Consider the following 19,378-nt stretch of genomic DNA (forward strand, 5'->3'; position numbering starts at 1 on the left):
GCTGTCTCTAATAGTGTGAATGTTTTATTTCATTTTTAAACCCAAATGCAATCAGAATATGAAGAAGAGGGACAGAAAGGACATTCCAATGTGAATATGTAAATCACACTCTCTTAATTTGACTAAATAAAAAACCTCCATAAAACCTCCATAATTATGTTTTTATGGATGAAACTCAAAATAACTATTATGACATTTAAAACGTGGAATTTTATTCTCTGTTGGAAAGATTTTTAGCAAAATGAAAGTAGCATGTTTTTACACAGGCCTACAGTCTGTCAATAACGCTCACAACACATCGAGCCTCACCTCAGCAGTACAGCAGGCTTGTAAACAGATTATTGAACTGACGTCAGTTTCCCAGAAAACAGAGGTCACTTGACCAGCAGCAGCTCTGGTACACAAAGAGAAAATTCCAGCCGGCTGCATCAATGGATGTGCTGCGGTCGGCAATGCTTTGTTACATAGTAAACGAAAAGGTGTGATATCTAACCTCCACCTACAGTAAAACAGGTCTAAGGCTTGTCATGTTGTTTTTCTGTGTTTTCATGAGAATAAATGAGGCAGACAGATTGATCCATGTTTTTGTTTGTTTTATTGCTCAGCAGTAAAAAGTACAGTGTATACTACAGTACAAAAAATACATAATGTTGAACACTGCTCCACCGTGCCACTGAACACTTTGTAAAATATTCAGCGTGCAGAACAACAAGCCCAGCTGTGAGCATCCAGTGCAGGAAATATTATGTTTTAACTGTGTTATTCAGTGTCACCGTTTGACCCAGTGACTTCAGAACAACATCTTACAATGCAGAAAACCTTTAGCGACGATAGAGGCAGGCAGCGCTGATTACTGAATAAAACAGCAGCAATGCAAAGTAGAACAGGTGACAGAAGGACCACAGGTTTGGTAACAAAACAAGTATTCAAACCCAGTTCTTTAAAAAAAAAATTAAACCGCTTCTGTGTGTGCTCACAGTAAATATTCAGCATACATTACATATCTTTTTTTTCCATGATGATAATGTGACTCAGCAACTCATTTGACACTTCAACTGTCTGCAATAATGGACAAACATTATTGATGGAGGGAGACACAGTAGCAAAGTTGGTTACACTCTCTCGCTCTTTCATGCTAAGACTTAACCAGACATCACTCCACCATATAGACAGACAGACGGTCCCACAGAGGCACACACAAGGATCACACAGAGAAACACATGACACCCAGCTGAGAGTGACACGAAGCAGTCTGCTCTGATTTAAATGATATTTGGTTAAGGGGCCAGCACATCTCCTCTCACACACACACACACACACACACACACACACATGCACAAACAGATCATTTACTCAGCCATACTGATATATAAAGGGTCAACCTAAGGAATTAAGACATCAGCGAGGTCCCTCTTCAGAGAAGCTGGTGACGCATAAGAGTGAAACATATTAATTAATAAGTCTGCTCAATAAAATCTGGGCCTGTAATTATCAAAAGGTGCATTTATGCTCCTTATAAAGTCCACATGTCTCTTATTTGACTACAGAAGCTGAAACAAAATGTATTTGTAAGCAAATTATTTACATGTAGCAGGACGTCACAACAAGACATTTTCTGATGAATACAGGCCCTGATTGTTCCCACACATCTCTGACCCCCCCTTTAAAAAATGTAGGTGCTATATTCAAGTTCAACAGGCTATAAGTGTTTTGGGATTGTTTTTTTAAAAGGAGTTAATGTTTTCATAGCATATTCTCTCTCTCCAAAGCAGATTTTCATGTGGCCATTATCCCCAGCGCTCTCACCACCCAGCCACTGTAATGAAACAAAACCACATATACTCTGTATTTTATAAAGACAATAAAAACCTTTATCACAATTAAGCCTTTTGTAGAAAATGTACATCAGAAAAATATGCAGGTGCATCCTCATAGCAAATAGTGTCTGTTTACATCGCTCTTCTTTCAGGTTGCTCTTTGTGTTTGTGATATACAGTATAAAGTCAGTCTCTAAATATTTAACACATATATAAAATAGACAACGACAGCAGGGGGAGTAGAGGAGAAAAATATCCAACAGTGGTTCTGTGTTTTTTATTTTTTCGTTGTCTCTATATGGCAGAAGCTTTGTCTCTGTTGATGAAGAGAGTCTCCTGGCAGAAAGGGTTAACCAGGACCACGCTGCTGCCGCTGTAGTCTCCATTAGGGGGTAGACAGGTGTCATGCTCCTGCAAAAGGCGTGCACAGAAAAAGAGGAATTAGCACATAAGTGTTAAATGAGAGAGTAATTCACGCCTCAGGGGCACCCGCTGGAGTCTACTGTCGCTCTACAGGAGAAGCAAAGAGTAAAGTATGGGTTCTGTGCACCCCAGGGCTTTCAGAGACAGAGTGAACAAAGATGTATGACAAAGCTCGATGAACACAGATTTAAGGGAGGTGGAGGGAGGATTTAAAAGCTTCATGAGCAAAGATGACTCAGAAGGCGGCAGCAGAGGGGCTTAATGTAAGGTGGAGGAGGTGGAGGGGCTGGTGATGGTGAGTCAGCAGTAATAAGGTGGTGCTGGAGTAAGAGGGAGGGGTGGGGCGGGGGGGGGGGGGGGGGGTAATGATTTTCTGTTCATTTAGGAATTAATTAATTCGAACTGAATGCTTCTCATTTAGATTTGGCATCATTTCTTGTATGATTGAGCACCAGGGAAGCTACAGGCTACAATAATATGAGACGGGGCAAAACAAACACCTGGGTGTCACCAAGGGCATCCTACACATGATCCAACCTCAGCTTCCCCCTCCTGTGCAAATCAGGACAAATAAAGATAGGAGACACACAATGAAATGGTCACGAGGAGAAGGTGATAAACATGCAAACAGAGCAACCAGTGCTACATGGAACGACTTGGAGAGGAAGAAAGAAACAGTACATTCCACACCACTGTTATATAGTACTGTCTCCAACAGATGGCGCTGTAATGCACCAAAACAGATGTTCCACGGTCTGTTTGGAAGTCTTCAGTCTCCGTGAGTTTAAATGTTTTCAGGCAGTTTTACTCATCATAAAAAAGAGCCAAGCATGCAGGGGTGAGACAAAAATATAATGCAAACATTTAACAGAAAAGGTTGTGCACAGAACCAAGATGAATTGTTTGTGAAATGTGCAACAACAAAAACATTTATAAAGCCAGCTTTGTATTGCTCCCATTAAATAACCATTATGGCTTCGAGAAAAGATGGAAACAAGTTAATGTTCAATATTGGACAGGATATGAGACACTGTGGATTATCTTTGGAGCCCTGAAGTTACTGTTACACTATAATGAACTATTGCTTTACTGTTGGATGGATTGCTGCCAAGCAAGGAGATTGGTTAAACCCGCACCCTCATCACTACTACCTCTGAGTGTCTGTGTAGTCCTGGTTTATGGTGTTTACAGGAAACAAGAGAAGCCTGGTTATTCATAACACTATTCAAATTTCTCATTAGCATACAGTTTGGACAAGCAGAGTCTATTCAGAAACCGGAATAAGGTGTTTACACGTGCAAAACAATCATCGTGTAATAATGATACTATAGTGCACATTCAAGATTCAAAGATTCAAAGCGTTTAGTGTCATATGCACAGTATAGAAAGTGGTTTCCCTGCACAATGAAATTCTTACATTGCTGCTCACAGTGAATGCCATAAAGGTTTAAGAAGTCAAAATAGAATGTCTGTGATGATGGGGATCTAATGGTGGCCCCACTTTTTTAGGGACCCAACACACTGACCTCTACAAAGATGAGATTTTTATGCTCCACAGCTGCTGGATGGGGAATAAAAATGTCAGTGAGAACCATGATAAAAATATAATTTAGAATTGAGTGATTAATTGATTGATCAGTCACCCATTGTGAGCCCATTAATCAATGTAGACCAAGGACACTGATGAATATTCAGCCGATTTGACCTGTCGATTAAAGAGTGTTTGCAATGTTTGTGTAATGTTTTGCATGTAAACATTCTCAGAGGATAAACTAATTATTTATTAATAATAACCCACTAACCCAATAATCTCAGATTCAGTTTATTGCTCCTTTAGAAATATGAAAAGCTGTCAAAGCTCCACGCAGCATCCCTATAAACCGCAGTAACACTCAGTCAGCCTTGAGGCTTGCTGACAGGCTGAATTGGACATGGATCTTCTTGTTTGTTCCCATACTCATTAAGAGGCATTCTGCTGACTGATGGTAAAACAACAAGTAAGTCTGCCACCACTTTAGTGTGTTAGCAGTAATAGAGTTGTAGCAGATTGTACCTCACTCTCCAGGGTGTGTATCTCTCTGGGTAGCTCCACGGCGTGCCTGCTGAAGTAATCCATGGTGATGGCGTTGTTCCAGTAACTGAGGTTGTTCTCCTGACTTGACGACTTCTTCTTCCTCCTCATGCAGCACACAGTCAACAGCACAGCTACATGAGGCAGAGGCAGCAAACAAATAGAGGAGGTTAGTACAGAAACTGGAATAGCTGCTGCTTCTAATAGCCTTCCTCTGAAAGCACCCACACTGGCTGACAGGTTTCAGGCTTACTGAGCCACTGTTGGAATGAAAGCAACTACAATATTAGTTGCTTCTCATGTAGTAGCGCTGAAAGAAGCTGTCAGTCTGCCAGTAAAAATGCATTAAATCACAGTCAAAGGCCTCAGACTAACTCCTGAAATGTATTAAGATCACAGAAAATCTAAATAATATAAATCATGATGCTATAAGAGAATCACTTCAACTGCAGTTTACTGAGTCACATGAGAGTATTTTTGTTCTTCATCTGGAAGTGTCAGGGAATCTGCTAATGTGTGTGTAACTACTAACTGATTTTTTTTTCCCACCTGCAACCAACCAACTAAAATATCTAGCCTGACAAGTCTTTATGCTAAGCTAAGCTATCTATCTATGTAAAACAAGACATGTATGAACAATGCAGAATGACTTACAGCAGGAGGAAACAGGCACACTGATGGCCAGCACAATCCACACAATGTCCATCCTGCTCAAGCAGATGCGGGACAGCGGGGAGTCGACAGTGGGCCCTGAGCTGTTGCTGGTTGTCCAGGGGTCGTGTGTGGTGGCTGGCACCTGTCTGTTCAGGAAGTTCCCGCTGGCTGTGGAAGCCAGCTCAGACCTGTTCCGCTGAGAAGACGGCTCCTCTGCTAAGCTGCTGTTAGGCAGCAGCCCTCCATGTGTGGTTACATTCCCCATCCAGTGTCCCACAGTGTGGTCACGTGTACTGTTACTGTGAGGGAGCTCAGGAGTGGTCTCGCTGCTTGCAGTGTAATTGACCGTTGAATGCTGTGACTCCAGGCTCGGCACGGTGGACAGGGTGATGGTGGACGCAGTAGAAGCTAGTTTCTCTGGTGGGCTCTCGACGTGAGCATCAGACCCTTGTGTCGGCTCTACCACCAACTCAGCAGTTGGGGGCTCGTCCACTGCATGCACCTCCCGCAGGGTGATGGTGTGGTGTGCAGCCAGCTCTGGGGTTCCAATAGAGTGCTCCCTGAGTTTCAGGCCTCGTGCAACATCAGGAGAAGAGAGGGCGGTCAGAGAGGAGGGCTGCAGATCTGGAACATGCTGGTGCCTGGGGTTGGTGGATTCTACACTGAGCTTCTGAGGCTCTATGTGGTGTGCATCGACTGTGTCGCCTCTGTCCGACCCAGAGCTGGATGTAGCAGCCAGGGAATTTGGAGCCCCTTCAGCACCCGATTCCACATCTATATTTGGGATCGCTGTGCTGGAAAATTTAGGGCTGCTGCTGGCCTGCTTAGTGCTGACAGTAACTGGGTTATGGACTTGAGGTACCCTGACTAATTTGTGCATTAGGCCTTGGTTTGTGATATCATAGCTGGGCTCCTGGGGCTGATTCACATGGTCGGCAGAGCTCACAGTGTTTGGGTTGACAGTGTTTGTGTCATGAATGGGAGGATTCTGGGATATGGGAAGCGAGGCGACAGCAGGAAGGATAATGTTTGTGGGTTGCTTGCCTTTGGATGACCATTCCCCACTGCTGGAACCTTCCTGATGCCAGTCCACGGGGGAAGGTTTTGGGGGAGACAGGGGACTGCTGTGGGCGGCTGCCATGGAGACAGAGTCCTGGGACGTCTGGCTGAGGTACAGCTCCTGGGCTGCCAGTCCTACTGGCAGTGCTAGGAATGCTAGAACACCTGCAGAAAAATCAAAGAAAAGCTGATTAGAAGACATTTCTTCTTTCTGTCTGTGCCTCATCTCTCTAACATCCTGCTTTGCAAAACTAGAGCGCAGCCTAGCAGCTGAAATTGACTGATCAGGTGTTCAGAAGAGACGTGCAGCCTTGTCTCGCATTCATTATGCTACTCAGCCTATAATCTACTGAACTGCTCTGTGTGTCACTCACTTGGTCTAGATTGCTTTATTACCTGCATTATTCACTAGATGAGTTCTAGTGTGTGGAACCGTGCATGTATAAGGTGGCAGCTGGGACTGATCTCAGTCTTTCGATGGAGTTTTGTTACTGTGCAGAAATGCCACGGAGAATTTTACAGTGCAGAGGTAATAAAATATCAGGGTGAAATGTTCTGTTTATTTATCTTGTGTGTTTTGTTACGTGTTATGATTTACACCAAATAATTGAGCCCAAATGCATTTAAAGACACGCTGAAACCTCCGAGAGCCTGAGGGCTCATTCCCATAAGGAGGCTGTGTGTCGTGACAAGCCATTAGCAGGTGCCTGTGGAGGATATTGGTGCTATTATGTTATTCAGACAGCAAGAAAGTCATAGAAGGAGGAACGTGGAGGGGTTTATTAAATTTCCCCTTTGCTCCCCCACCTCTCCGACCCTTATTGACACTGTTAATGTCACACATTAGTGGGACTCCCACTGGGAGACTTCTACGCACTCAGCTGAGAGATACACATTAGCACAAAGCTATAACATCATCAACATTCATCACAGAATGAGGAGGGAAGAGGAAAGTGTTAAGTTACACTGAAGGGGACACTCTGTCTCTTCTATGGGACACAAAGAATTACCTAGAAAAGGGCCACACTATGACAGGTGCTGACTATTCTGATCTCTGGGACATCAGATAAGATTCAGTGTAGGAAGCTGATAAGAGGTCTACTATTGTCCAACACCCAGCTGATTTAACACCTTCAGACTATTACGTCTTTCCCAAAATGAAGAAGAGGCTCCGTGGTTGCCTTTTTGACAGACACTCAGTATTCTCTTAGACACATTTTTTTTTTTTTTTTTACAGCAGTTTAAGGTTGCAGAACTGGGGGTGTTTGCGTGAACACAGTAATAAAACCACACAGGCTCAGTGCTGTGTTTTTATTAGTTTTTGAATAACAATGTAGCATGATGGTTCAGAGTAATAAGCTGCATCAGTGTTGTTGTTGGTCTCTGAACAATTCTAGCACATGTATTTGGTATTTGTAGGAGCCCAGGTGTGAGTATCTTCTTGCAACAAAACAAGTGTTTGGTAAAGAAAAGCATGCTGGCATGAAAGAGACGGAGAACAATATATGGACATGAGGACTTTGGATTTGCTGCTGTAGGGTGTATAGACTAGATATACGCTAGTATTTAAAAGAGCACATACATTTGCCATAAACAAGAGATGACAGAGTCTGGATCCACCAATGTGACCTAGATGTTATAGCCAGCATTTAACTACAGAATGGTGCTCCCTCAGTAACTATGGAAACCAAGTTTCAATTTCTAAGAGGGGCAGAGGAGAAGCAGAAGTGAGAAGGGGTGAGGAGAAAATCTGTTCCAAAGACAAGCGACTAAATACATGTAAATAAAACTACACTTCACATAAAACCACAGCCTACATGAGAAAATCACTAATGTCTGGTTTCTCCAACTTTTCCTCTTTGTCCACAGAGGGATTTAAAACACACTGCATTAGAACCCTTCAGCACCGGCTATTTAAACTCAGCCTCTGAATCATTAATCATATTCTTTCATACTCAATCACACAGACTTCCAGGATGGAAGGTCCGGGCGCTATCTTCCATTAACCAAGTCTGTCACGTCTCTCTAATCCACACAGCCCACTCCAGATCTCCTCTCTCCAGCCCACTCCTCTATCTGGAGACACACACACACATATGGCCTCAGCTGATTTATGACTGCCCGCTCTTTCTTGAAATGATCCTTTAGGCTAGGGGGAGAAACCCAACATATCAGTGCTGTCAGGGCTTTTCTGATTCGAGGTAACATGAATCATGATCACATTTCACTGTTATTATTCTGTACTGAAGAAACACCCTTTATTTTTTAATGTTAAATGAAGAGGGTGGATGTTTATCACCATGTGGTCTGGCTTGAGTAATGTTTTCAATCAGTACTCCGTCCTGGCAGTCACAACCCGACACCCTGATGCTACTGAATAAAACATTATGCTTTTACAGGCAAATTCATATTAGAAGAAATGGACAAGCTTCATGTTCGGGCACATACATTGTTCAGGTGATCATGAGCTTGTATGTGTGTATAACCAACACTTAGATAAATATTCATCTGAGACTTTGCAGTTTAGACACATCATATTTGAATTTATTACAGATTACTGTTATAATGTGAAAGGCTGCTTTCCTCAGACATCATATTTTCATTAGTGCTGAACGCACTGTGTATCAAATGCAGTGCTGGGTTCTTAGGTTGATTAGGGACAACTCATTATGAAGAGTCATAATAAGGCATGAATACACAGTTTTCCAAACAGCTCATCAGTGGATGACTGACAGCTTATGACCAGACAGTAGAAATAGTTATTAGCAGCTACCTATTAAATCATATTTATTATATTATTTATATATGCTATATTATTATTTTACATTACAATTCTAAGAATATTATTATTATGAAATTGTCATTAAAACCTATTGTACTGCATTAAAATTGAGTTCAACATGCTAGCAGCTGCCACCATGTAATGTGTTTAATGTTGCACAGTGGTCTGGTTTAATCCGATTTAACCAAGTTGATGCCCGAACATAACAGTGACTGAAAGTCATGTGTCGTAAAATGTGCCCTAACAGCCATGCAAAACATGTACGCTGCTGTGTTTCTGTACGCAGCTGTGGTTTTATCCATTGTGCATGACGTTTGAAGACAAACAAAAATGTCTATTTTCCCTCTATATTGATGAACTTCTCAACATATGTGATTATGCATGATATTTTTACAAACGCACTGTGTAGCACACAAAGGCAAAAGGGTGTAATTTTTCACAATGGGTGTGTGTCCAGGCTGATGGAGTGAGAGTGTAAACAGGCTGAACACAGACGGAGAGCCTGGCTCAGCCCCGACAAAGACATGCAGTGCAGAGAAGCAAGGAAACACGGAGTGAATTAACAGGAGAAATGACTGAAAAGCAGCCTGAGCTTCATGAACATCCATTACTGAGCTGAAATGCTGTGAAGAACATGGGAAAAATGGGATGGGAAAGGGAGGAGAATGGTGAGGTCAGACAGGGTGGGGAAAATGTGTGTCATAGAGGAGGCCAGAGGTGTGGTGTGCAGTGAAGAGAGGGAGATATGTGGGTGTTTGAAAGGCAAAGAGGTTGGCTTAGACACATTAGACCAAGGACCACAAAAGGACTTTCAAAGGAAAACAAAGGGCGAGACACAGGAGAATATAGGAGGCACATTTTGAAATATATGTATTGGTCAGCAGCATTTGTCGGCTCAGCATGATTTTTTTTTCCTCCATTGTGCATGTAGGCTGTTTTTGGTCTGACATGATATTTTCTCACAAGCACAACACAGCAGATAAAGGAGTGAGGACAACAAGAGTTTGCAGCTTTACACTAAAAGGAACAAAAGAGCTCATTTCTATTGTGACACTGACTTGAAGGTCTTCTATTCTGTGCTTTACGGGAAGGTGACAGACGGCTGTTGGTCACACCAACCTGTTGACCTTACTATCTTTATTACCCAGCTGATCATCAAAGGAAAGCACATGCTAATATCACAGAGACACACAACGCCCAGGTGAAATTACAGTGAGATTATGCCCTCATTGACTAATGGCTTCTGTTTTGGTGCAGGATTTATGGAGGGAGGGTAAATATATGCAAGAAACCTGCTGAATTAGGGCTCTTTTGAATGCATGGGAAGGCGGTGACATTCGTGGAAGTCCTCCATTGATGCCTTCGAGGACATCAATAAATCATGTTGCAAAGCAGGATCCTGTTCGCTGATCCAAAGCAGGCTTTGTCCCACCAATCATTCACTATTAGACTCAATGTCAGGGGCCAGAGTGGTTGTCACTGAGTCTGAGGTGAGACAGAAAAACATATTTTTACTCCTGCTGATGAAACTCTGCATTACATGTTGGATCATGAACACACACTCCTGTGAAACAATATCTACATCATGAATCTTTCAGCCTAATCAATCATAGCAGAGCACTCAGTGTGTGGTGTGCAGGCTATCAGTGCTTATGCACTAGCGTATATGATCAATCCTGAAAGTGGGGCCACACTCACTGTGGGGGCTGGGATATTTATCTTTTTGTTTTGTTGTTTCCAGGGGTCACCTCCCGCTACGTGCCACGGAGAGCGATGTAGCTCTGACGAGCACGGCCACAATCTGCCCATGAAGCGAGTTCTGGAGCCAGGCTGGTTGTGCCGCATCATCAGCGGGCAGCTGGCAGTAGCACCATTTCGAACGGGAGACTCGACAGGGAGCCAAAAATAGGAGCTGCAAAATCATCCATCAATAAGGCTTGTGATGGTTCGTCAGGCTGTACTTCCAAACTGCTACTGCTCTGTCATCTCTCTGCTCAGCAGCATGACAGAGAATAACAGGACTGTATGGCACAGAGGACCCATGGAGAATCAGGCCAAGGTCACATGAATGAATGACTGAGATACAATAAAAAAAACCTGTAGTAAGACTAATCCTTATGATAAGGCACATCAGAGTCTTCCAGGATACAATTAGTAACAATTACATTTCCTCTTTATTGTTACATAATGCCTTATTGAAAGGTTTACCAAAGGCAGAGAGGCACGCTGTTCTTTTTACATGTGAATACCCATTATTTATGTATAAAAGTAAAACAGGTTTGCACTAATGACGGGTACCAAGCACTCATTTAACCTCTTTGCCACAGAGCGTGATCCTGCCGATGCAGATCTAGGTAAAGGGGGAAAGTCTATCTTAGAGTCTAATTATCTTATCTTGCTCATAAGTGATGGAAAAATGTTGGGTACATAGTCTAATGTCAAATGCAAACTGCACAATGCGTTTCCTCTACAGATTAGCTGGACGTGCTGGACTGTAAACTGGGTATAGGCATCTGGGGGTTGACCCAGTACTTACTGGAGGGGATATATCTGCCAACTGGCCTGAAAGCGGCTAAGAATACCCCATGTGGAGCTGGAGCAAGTTGTCTACAACCCAACACTGGACGTGTTTTAGAGAATACATGTGGACTGTGTGACCAAGAACTTCAGCAGAGTACCTGTGGCTGCAGCTTTTGTTTGCAGCACTATAGTTAGCAGTAATAGCTGTTGTATTAATAATAGCAGTAGATAGTAGAGGTTTTGGTTACAGAAGTGCAGAGGGTCCGCTGAAGCCAGCCGGGGCCAACAGTTCTCTGTCCAGGCGTGATAATCCAATCTCACCCACAGTTAGTCAGACGGCTCTCTGGTCGCCTGTCACTGATAAAGGGTTTTGTCTGCTTGAAGCTGATGGATCTAGTCTGTTTCTGTGACAGCGCGTCAAAGCTTTAAATTAAAGGCTTGGACTACCTTTTCTAAAACTCTCCATTTAAGTCTTATGATTACTTTGATCTTGGTCTGTCTGCCTTTATTCCTCCAAAGGGAGATATGGAATCATGTAGCATTAGGCGAGCAGAGGCACAGAGAGTGTGTCTGTGTGTGTGTGTGTGTGTGTCCACCGGTATGATATGGGCTTATTGGTATTCTGATGAGTGCGGTAGATAAAACCTTCTCCATTTGCCCCAGAGGATTTGGGGGGAATCCCATGGAGGTTTGTCTGCTGCTGAGGAGTGGTTGTGATTAGCATAAACAGGGCTAAATGTGATCCATGAAGGGCTGGCTGGGTGGAGAGGAGAACATCTTTAATTACTGGCCATGGCTCAGTGCCCTGGGGCTTCTAAACCAGCAATTTTGTATGTTTATTATGATATTATGATATACTGGACAAACATAATAATAATAATGACACATAATTGCCTTTAGTTCTTTTACATTTAGCTCTCCATTAATGATTTTATTTAAATGTACAGTGAGAGCACGACCAGAAGGCCTGCCCTTTGCTCAGACATTGTTTATAGATATGTTAATAATCTTTATATAATTGTTTTAGGACTGAAAAAATTAAAAAGCACACAAAGAACAATGTTTTAGGTTTGTGGGTCTCTGTTGTGATCGTATAAATATAGTTCATGTCTTGTATTTTTTTGGGTAGAACTCGTAGCTACTCGGGTAGCTAAAAAATGGAGGAGAACCTTCTTGTAGACAGAACAATTATGCCTTGAAAACCCTACATGAAGTTCCTGTAAACATTTGTGCCACTTTGTATTTGCCCCAACTTTCCTACTACTAATCATTCATTTTACATTTTAAAGGAATTGATACTGAAACAGACGTGTGGATCATCTTCTAACCTGACAAGAAATCTTAACGTTTACAGCTTGGATTCAAAGAGAATGTCCCTTTTACTTCCTAATTTAAACGTTCATCCCAATACAGAGACACATACTGTAAACCTTCAAATAATAGCTAAGAACTGACACCGGTCCCGTTTACAGGCCCGGTCCGATTTGGACATATAAAGGCCGGCCTCAATTATAAGCCGGGTCTGATTTTCTCATAAGGCAAATATATTACTATAAAAATAACAAACAACAACAATTTATGCCAACATGTGACGTTGTCATGGAGACACATAAACAAGGCTAAAGAACTGTACAATAACATTAATGATGGAAGGGATGTGGAGAACTTTTCAGCTAGTTCTGGATGGCTTTTTCACCAGAATAATTAAAGGCCTGCCCCAAATAGCCGCATGTCCCAAATATAAGCAGAGACAATTTTGCGATTTAGGCAAATAAAGGCCTATTATTTGACTTTACGGTATATGTCTGGGAGTACACGCACATCTTAACAGTAGCACAAAGGGACACATTTCTTTGGTTTGCTCTTGGGTGTGTTCGTCTGCCATTCTGGGCAGAGTGTCTGTCCCAAAGGGGGAAACAGACAGATAGGGCACATCCTGTGGACCATTCTGGAAGAGGCCTGAAAGGGCGGGGTGGTGGAGAGGCGGAGCAGGGAGAGCTCTACAGATGTGAGCCCAGAGATAAGAGGGCGAAGCTTTCGTAACAGGATAATGGCTTCCTGTTTGAATGCTCCGCAAATTGTTTGTCAGGTTACAGCAGCTTTGAACAGACAGACGTGTTTATCTGAGGATCAGGTGGACGGAGAACCTGAAAACAAAAACACCAAAGAGTCCCTGTGCTGCTTACTGGGATAATGATTTAGGTACAGTGACTGTGACAGCAGCAGCGGATCTGACAGGAAAGAGAGACATTAAACAGGAAACTGTCTGGAATCTGGAGGGAGGGCAGAACCTGCAGACCTAGACAGGCCACTTTAAACATACGTCAGATTAGGAAGATGACTTGAGACTTGTGTTGTGTTTACACATCCCACCACCTGATCTGGCCTGCTCATATATGTTAAAAGTTTTGTCTGTCTTCAAAGCAAAGAACGATAAAACTTGTTTCCAAAAATAGCAGATGACAGAAATACCAACGCAGCAATGAGTTTGACGTGAGGAAACAAAAGTCACTTCCAGCTGTGATAATGTGTTACAGGATCGTCTGTCTTCTCTTGCCTGCAGCATAAAGATGTTGAGGAACATCTGTCTCCTGCAGACGCCTCATCCAGATAGAGATGAGAAATGTTTCCTTGCTGCCCCTTTGCTGGAGAGCTCAGGTGGGTCTGAGCAATGTGCCTGAGGAAATTTTACATCTCCTCATCTTCACATAGTTTTAATCCACAGCTTTGCCCTCGACACTCTCTGCAGTGTGACCTCGCTTCACCTCTGCTACACCTTCAAGCACTTAGCTCACATCAGTCCATTTCGGCTTTAACACTTCTGAGGTGATTGAGCCATTTGTCAGAGACAGCCTTTTGGCTCCACTGCCCCGAGGTGGAGCTTGAGGGGTGAATACGTATCATCAGCCTGTTTAGCCAACCATTCTGGAGCCCGGTGGGTCTCAGACTGACCCTTCCGTTCCATATTCATGTGACATTCTGTGCTGCCAGAGATTTGTACATCCACTCCCCAGGCCTGTGAATTTAAAACAGCACAGACTTGAACTGTGACAAGAGCGAAAGTGGTTGGAGCACAGGATGTCTGAACTCACTGCCCCACTAGTTTCTTTTATGAATAACAATCATATTTATGATCATTAGCGCAGTGGTGGTCTGTAATGTATATGTCTGTCAACAGATCCTTCTGTCTTAATGCTTGATCTCCCCTCTCCTTCTCTCCTCCTTTGACTTATGGGGTGTCCTCCTGTGATATGTATGATGAATGTTGCCCTGCATTGGTGTTTCTCATATTAACATTAACTTTATAGCAGATACATGTTTATATGCTGCAATTTGTTTTTTCTCCATTGACGACTACACAATGGTTAAAGCTTAAAATTTAGCATAATTAAAGGTGTGACTGCTTTGAGTGACAGCTGGGTGCTCTCACAGGTATAGGTAGGTATCTGTCTCAGCGTAACTCAACCACTAGAACTTCACACACTTGGACTGCTGCATTGAATCTCTGACTGTATAATATGCAAGCACCTGAAACACTGTTTGGTCTCACTGGACCTATATACACATCCAGGATGCCCCATTAATGTCCTGAGCCCCCCCGGGTCTACTCACTCAGCAGCTGGCAGCGCAGCACCTGCAGGCTTGTCTTCATGGTATCATGTGATCCGACTCCTCCTCCACAGTGCTCATGGTTCTCTATTAGAACAAGAGAGAGAGCAAAAGGGTTAAGATGAAGCTCAGCGCCCACACATCAAAATCACATTCAAGTCAAAGGGATGCATCAGTGTGATTTACTGTGATTGAATGGGAAAGGAGAAAAAGGATCACAGACAAGATTGTCCAACCTAACCTTGACAGTTTAATCCTGCTAACGACTGACACTGCAGCTCCACCACTCACAAAATGAATTACACGTAACCAACATTTCACATTCGAAGACCAGGTGGGACCACAGGGGTGGTCAGCCTCAAGTGTTGAGCTTCAAATCAGCAGTGGCATCCTGCAGACTGAGCTGGTCTGTAAAACCAATTATGGAGCATTAAACATTGACCAGTAAGCCTTGTTCTGAGACAGCCAGTGTGTATATGTCAGAGAGACAGGTACCCAAGGGTGCTCTTTAGGAGAATGACTCATTGATGGCCTTCTGCTGAATGAAAGGCCACTCGCATGCACACATCTCCTTTCACCCCTGGAGAAGTGTGTGTCTGCTCAGGTCTGTCTCTCTTTGTGGAAATGCCCGCACCACTCACACTCACCCACACATGAACAGACAAATACTTCTAAAGAAGTGCATATGAAGACACTGTACACACACACACAGACATATATCTAAGCACCCTTCACCCCTACCTGCATGAATAATCTGTTGTGAATGTGACATGTGAAATTGGATTTGTGCCCCCTGTGCAGCATGAGCGCTCTGGTTGCAGGCGACCTGAGTTTCTGTGTGAGAAGAGAGGGGCAGACAACAAAAGGCAGGGTACTGATCCTTTCACAAGGCTTTATTTGTCATAAATGCAGCCCTGCTCTGGGGAACAAAACTACGTCTGAGTCATCCAGTTTATATTGCTGTCATTGTGGCAAACCTTTAGTACATGTTGAGTATGTGGAGTGATAAATATGAACACACAGACTAATTTGTCATTGCAAACATTTGAAAAACTGAAAAGACAAAATGTTACTGTATCTGTTTTTTTCCCTGTATTGGCCTATAATCATCCATTTATATTATTTTGATGTTTGAGGTTTCTGCCTTACACTCTTGCTTCCATAAATGGAAATGTAATATGTAATACAAGCTATCAAGACGCACTTTCAGATGACACATGCATAGAATTTTGCCCTTCTTCAGAAAATGAAAGCGTATGAAATGCTTGTAGCTTTGGCGCTCTTAACTCACAGCTCTGATGATAATGGCGTGAGTTCAGTTGTAATATGCTGCATGTAATTGCAGAAAAGATGAGGCTGCAGGATCACAGAAGAAGAAGCAGAAAATGAGTTTTTCTCTGCTTCACATCTTAAGAAGTGGCACTAGCCATCCTCGCACAGCCACACCATGCTGCCGCATCTCCTTAGCAATTTTTTTTTTTGCATCACGTTTGCGGCCTGATGAGCTCAATGGCAGGGTGCAAAGAGAGCAGCTGAGCCTCTCTCTACGGTGATTACGCCTCATCAGTGCTGCAAAACCAGGGCACACTCAAAGACTTTAATTTCCAGGGGATGAGGGCTGAGGCTGTGGGCAGGTGGGTACGGCAGAGGGAAGACATAGTGACAGGGGACTGTTTCATGGAGTTATCACACAGCAGAGTGAGTTAGATTGTTGATTTGCCTGTGTAGACCTCCTGCTGAGGAGCTGGATCATGGTTCAGTGCTACACACACACACACACAGGCAGGTAAAAGATAATGCAGGGTGACAGTCAGGGTCACAGCACTGCCAAACCCCCAGACTGGACCAGAAGTTCATTGGCAGCTGTTGTCAGTTTTGTTGCTGCAATGCTTATCACTCGTTTGCCAACAGAGGAGCCAGGATTCAAATCCAAACTCATGCATCTGCGTATACTGCTTACACTGCATGTGCATCCACCTGGACAAACACAAACTATAACAAACACACACTATAGATACACAATAGCTGTGCCCCAACTGAGGGACTACATCCTCTAAACAACACAGTCTGTTGTGGTCTGTGCAGACCTCAGCCATAGGCCTTAAAGGTTGAAGATTTCCTGTCATGTTACCGATGAGACTTGTGGAGTCCTTGATGGTAAAAAACATTATGAGCAACAAGTGTCCATGCAGTTATGAAGCTTCTTACAGCACCATCCCAAGACAGATGGATGTCTACATCTTCTCTCTGCCAACAGTAGTGTTATCACTGACAGGAACTGCAGTGCATTAATGAAACAAGTGTTCCAAACTGGGGAAAAAAATGTTAAAACAAATCCTGTCTACACAAAAGGAACCAAACCAACAAAAACAACGGTTTTGATTCACAGTTCAAACTGTTCCCATCTGATACAGAGACACAGGCTTTGCACATAGCCGCCCAGCATTCTACTGTAGAGGGGGAAAAAAAGTTGCATGGCAACTGACATGCACACAGATGGCAGCCATCACCATAGCAACCCTAATGGTACATTATATTCGAATTCATTCACAAGGACGTTTTGGGGCTCAAACAGAATTTGGAAAATGGAGGAAATCTGGAAAATTCTCACTCAGGTAGAATGAGACATCCAGCATCAATCTCTGGGACTCGGTTACATGCTGACAGGCCCCGGTCCCTGTAGCTCCTGGACTGCAACTCTGAAGAGTATGTCTAGAAGGCCAAGGTCATCCGAGACGGCGCAATGAAATAAGCCTGTCGCTCCACTGCTCTGTGGCCACCAGACGCAGGGATAACAATGCTTTTAATTTTGGACTTCCCTCCATTCTGCGGTTATGTATAGGGGCTGTGATAGCAGGCTGGCTGGTTGCCCACAGTGGCTGCAGCCTGAGAGCCTTTCCATAACAAGAGAAGGAAGAGGAGGAGGAGGAGGAGGAGGAGGAGGAGGGAAGTGTGGGAATCAATGACGACAGTGTGAACCACAAGTGCTCTGTCTGTCAACTGATAACTGGACCTCTGATCAAAACCTGATGCGTTTCTCCTTTCAGTATTGATGCTTCTCTCATGCTCCAGTGTCAAGCTTTTATCATAACCTAAAGAGCGTTTGTTGTAATCTGGTTACTGGAGCAGTGTAGCAACATCTGCTAATGTGAGGTCCTATCTTTTACAAACACTCTCAGGTGTTGGGTGTTTGGTTGGCTGTGCTGTGCTGTGCCATGCAAAAATCCAGTTACATCAGTGCATCAAAGCCCTGCCCTTCCACTGTGACCCAGGGGGGACGTGTCGACATTGTTATCGTCCATTTACTCTTTGATGTTGTTTTACCCTTTGATGGAAATCAGCAAGCAGCTCCTGATAGCGTGCTTGGGCTGCAGTCTTAGTCAGTTCACATGTTTGTTGCACTTGTGCTGATTACATCCCAACCTAAGGGAGATTGTGGCTATGACTCAGGACACCTGGGGGGGTTGACACCATGTTGGTGACCTTGCAAAATGGTCAACTGCTAGGCACAAATTTAAGCTTTATTTTGAAACAACAAAGCTGATTACAAGTATGAATAATTCTGATGGAAATCCACTTCTCCTCTGCAGGAGAGTGAACAAGCAGTCCTAGTGCAGCAGAGACTGTGCCTGACCAGTAGAGGCTTTGATAACTTAATTGTCAAGTCACGATACCCACAATAACTGAGTGATTACAAGTATTGACTGGATACAACAATAGCCCCAAATGAAATGCAAGCAGCAAGTGTTAGAGGCAAGGTTCCAGGTGTCTTTAAAGGCAGACATATTGCAGAGTCACTGTGCTGCACTGCATGTGTGAGTGCTGACAGCAGTGGCCCTGGATGGTAAACCTGGCAGGATGAGTTGCTGGTGCTGTGTCACGAAGGCTGGCGGGGGTTGAGCAGGTTATCAATCAGCATATTCACTTCCCCTCCAGGTCCTCCTTCAGTGCAGCTGCACAGCCATTAAAAGAACGTTAATGCTTCCAGCGTGCCATTCAGTCTGACGTTAATGGCCGTCACCCATCCTGTCCCAGCCACGCACATGATTAAAAAGCACAATATGGATTCTTTGAGCAAAAAAATTTTAATTTTAATTTTTAATTTTAAAAAAGTTTTAAAATAAAAACAACAACAGAAAAATCCCAAAAAACAAACAAAAACTGCAGTTCCACAATTGGCCACTTGAGGCTGGCTGTAAGTCAATCCCCATTTTGATCCCCAACATTACAGTTGTAAAGCTGTACAACTTTACGCCCTCTACCATAAGTTTTTAGTGGGTGTGGGGGCTCTGAGGAGATGCTACCCTCAAATCTTGCTAGTTAATGCCAGTTCAAAAGCCCCTCGCCTAAGCTCCACTGAGGCTCCACATTTTGCCCATTGTTAGATAAGGCTGTAGTCAGGCAGAGTCCAGGGCTGCCAACAAGGCAATAGGTGGAGCTATG

General features: G+C 43.5%; 1 protein-coding gene across 1 annotated transcript in view; it reads right to left on the bottom strand.

The window, feature by feature from the left end:
* Positions 1 to 576: 576 nt before the first annotated feature.
* tmem108 (transmembrane protein 108) overlaps positions 577 to 19,378 on the bottom strand; it is a 37,310-nt gene continuing 18,508 nt past the window's right edge. The window contains exons 2-5 of the mRNA XM_028433233.1: positions 14,939 to 15,022; positions 4,966 to 6,189; positions 4,294 to 4,445; positions 577 to 2,228 (exon numbers count right to left, since the gene is read on the bottom strand). Of these exons, the coding sequence (XP_028289034.1) occupies positions 2,112 to 2,228; positions 4,294 to 4,445; positions 4,966 to 6,189; positions 14,939 to 14,978 (1,533 nt within the window). The 5' untranslated portion in view covers positions 14,979 to 15,022 and the 3' untranslated portion in view covers positions 577 to 2,111. The remainder of the gene's footprint in view (positions 2,229 to 4,293; positions 4,446 to 4,965; positions 6,190 to 14,938; positions 15,023 to 19,378) is intronic.

The sequence above is a fragment of the Parambassis ranga genome, chromosome 20, assembly GCF_900634625.1.
Source record: "Parambassis ranga chromosome 20, fParRan2.1, whole genome shotgun sequence".
NCBI lineage: Eukaryota > Metazoa > Chordata > Actinopteri > Ambassidae > Parambassis > Parambassis ranga.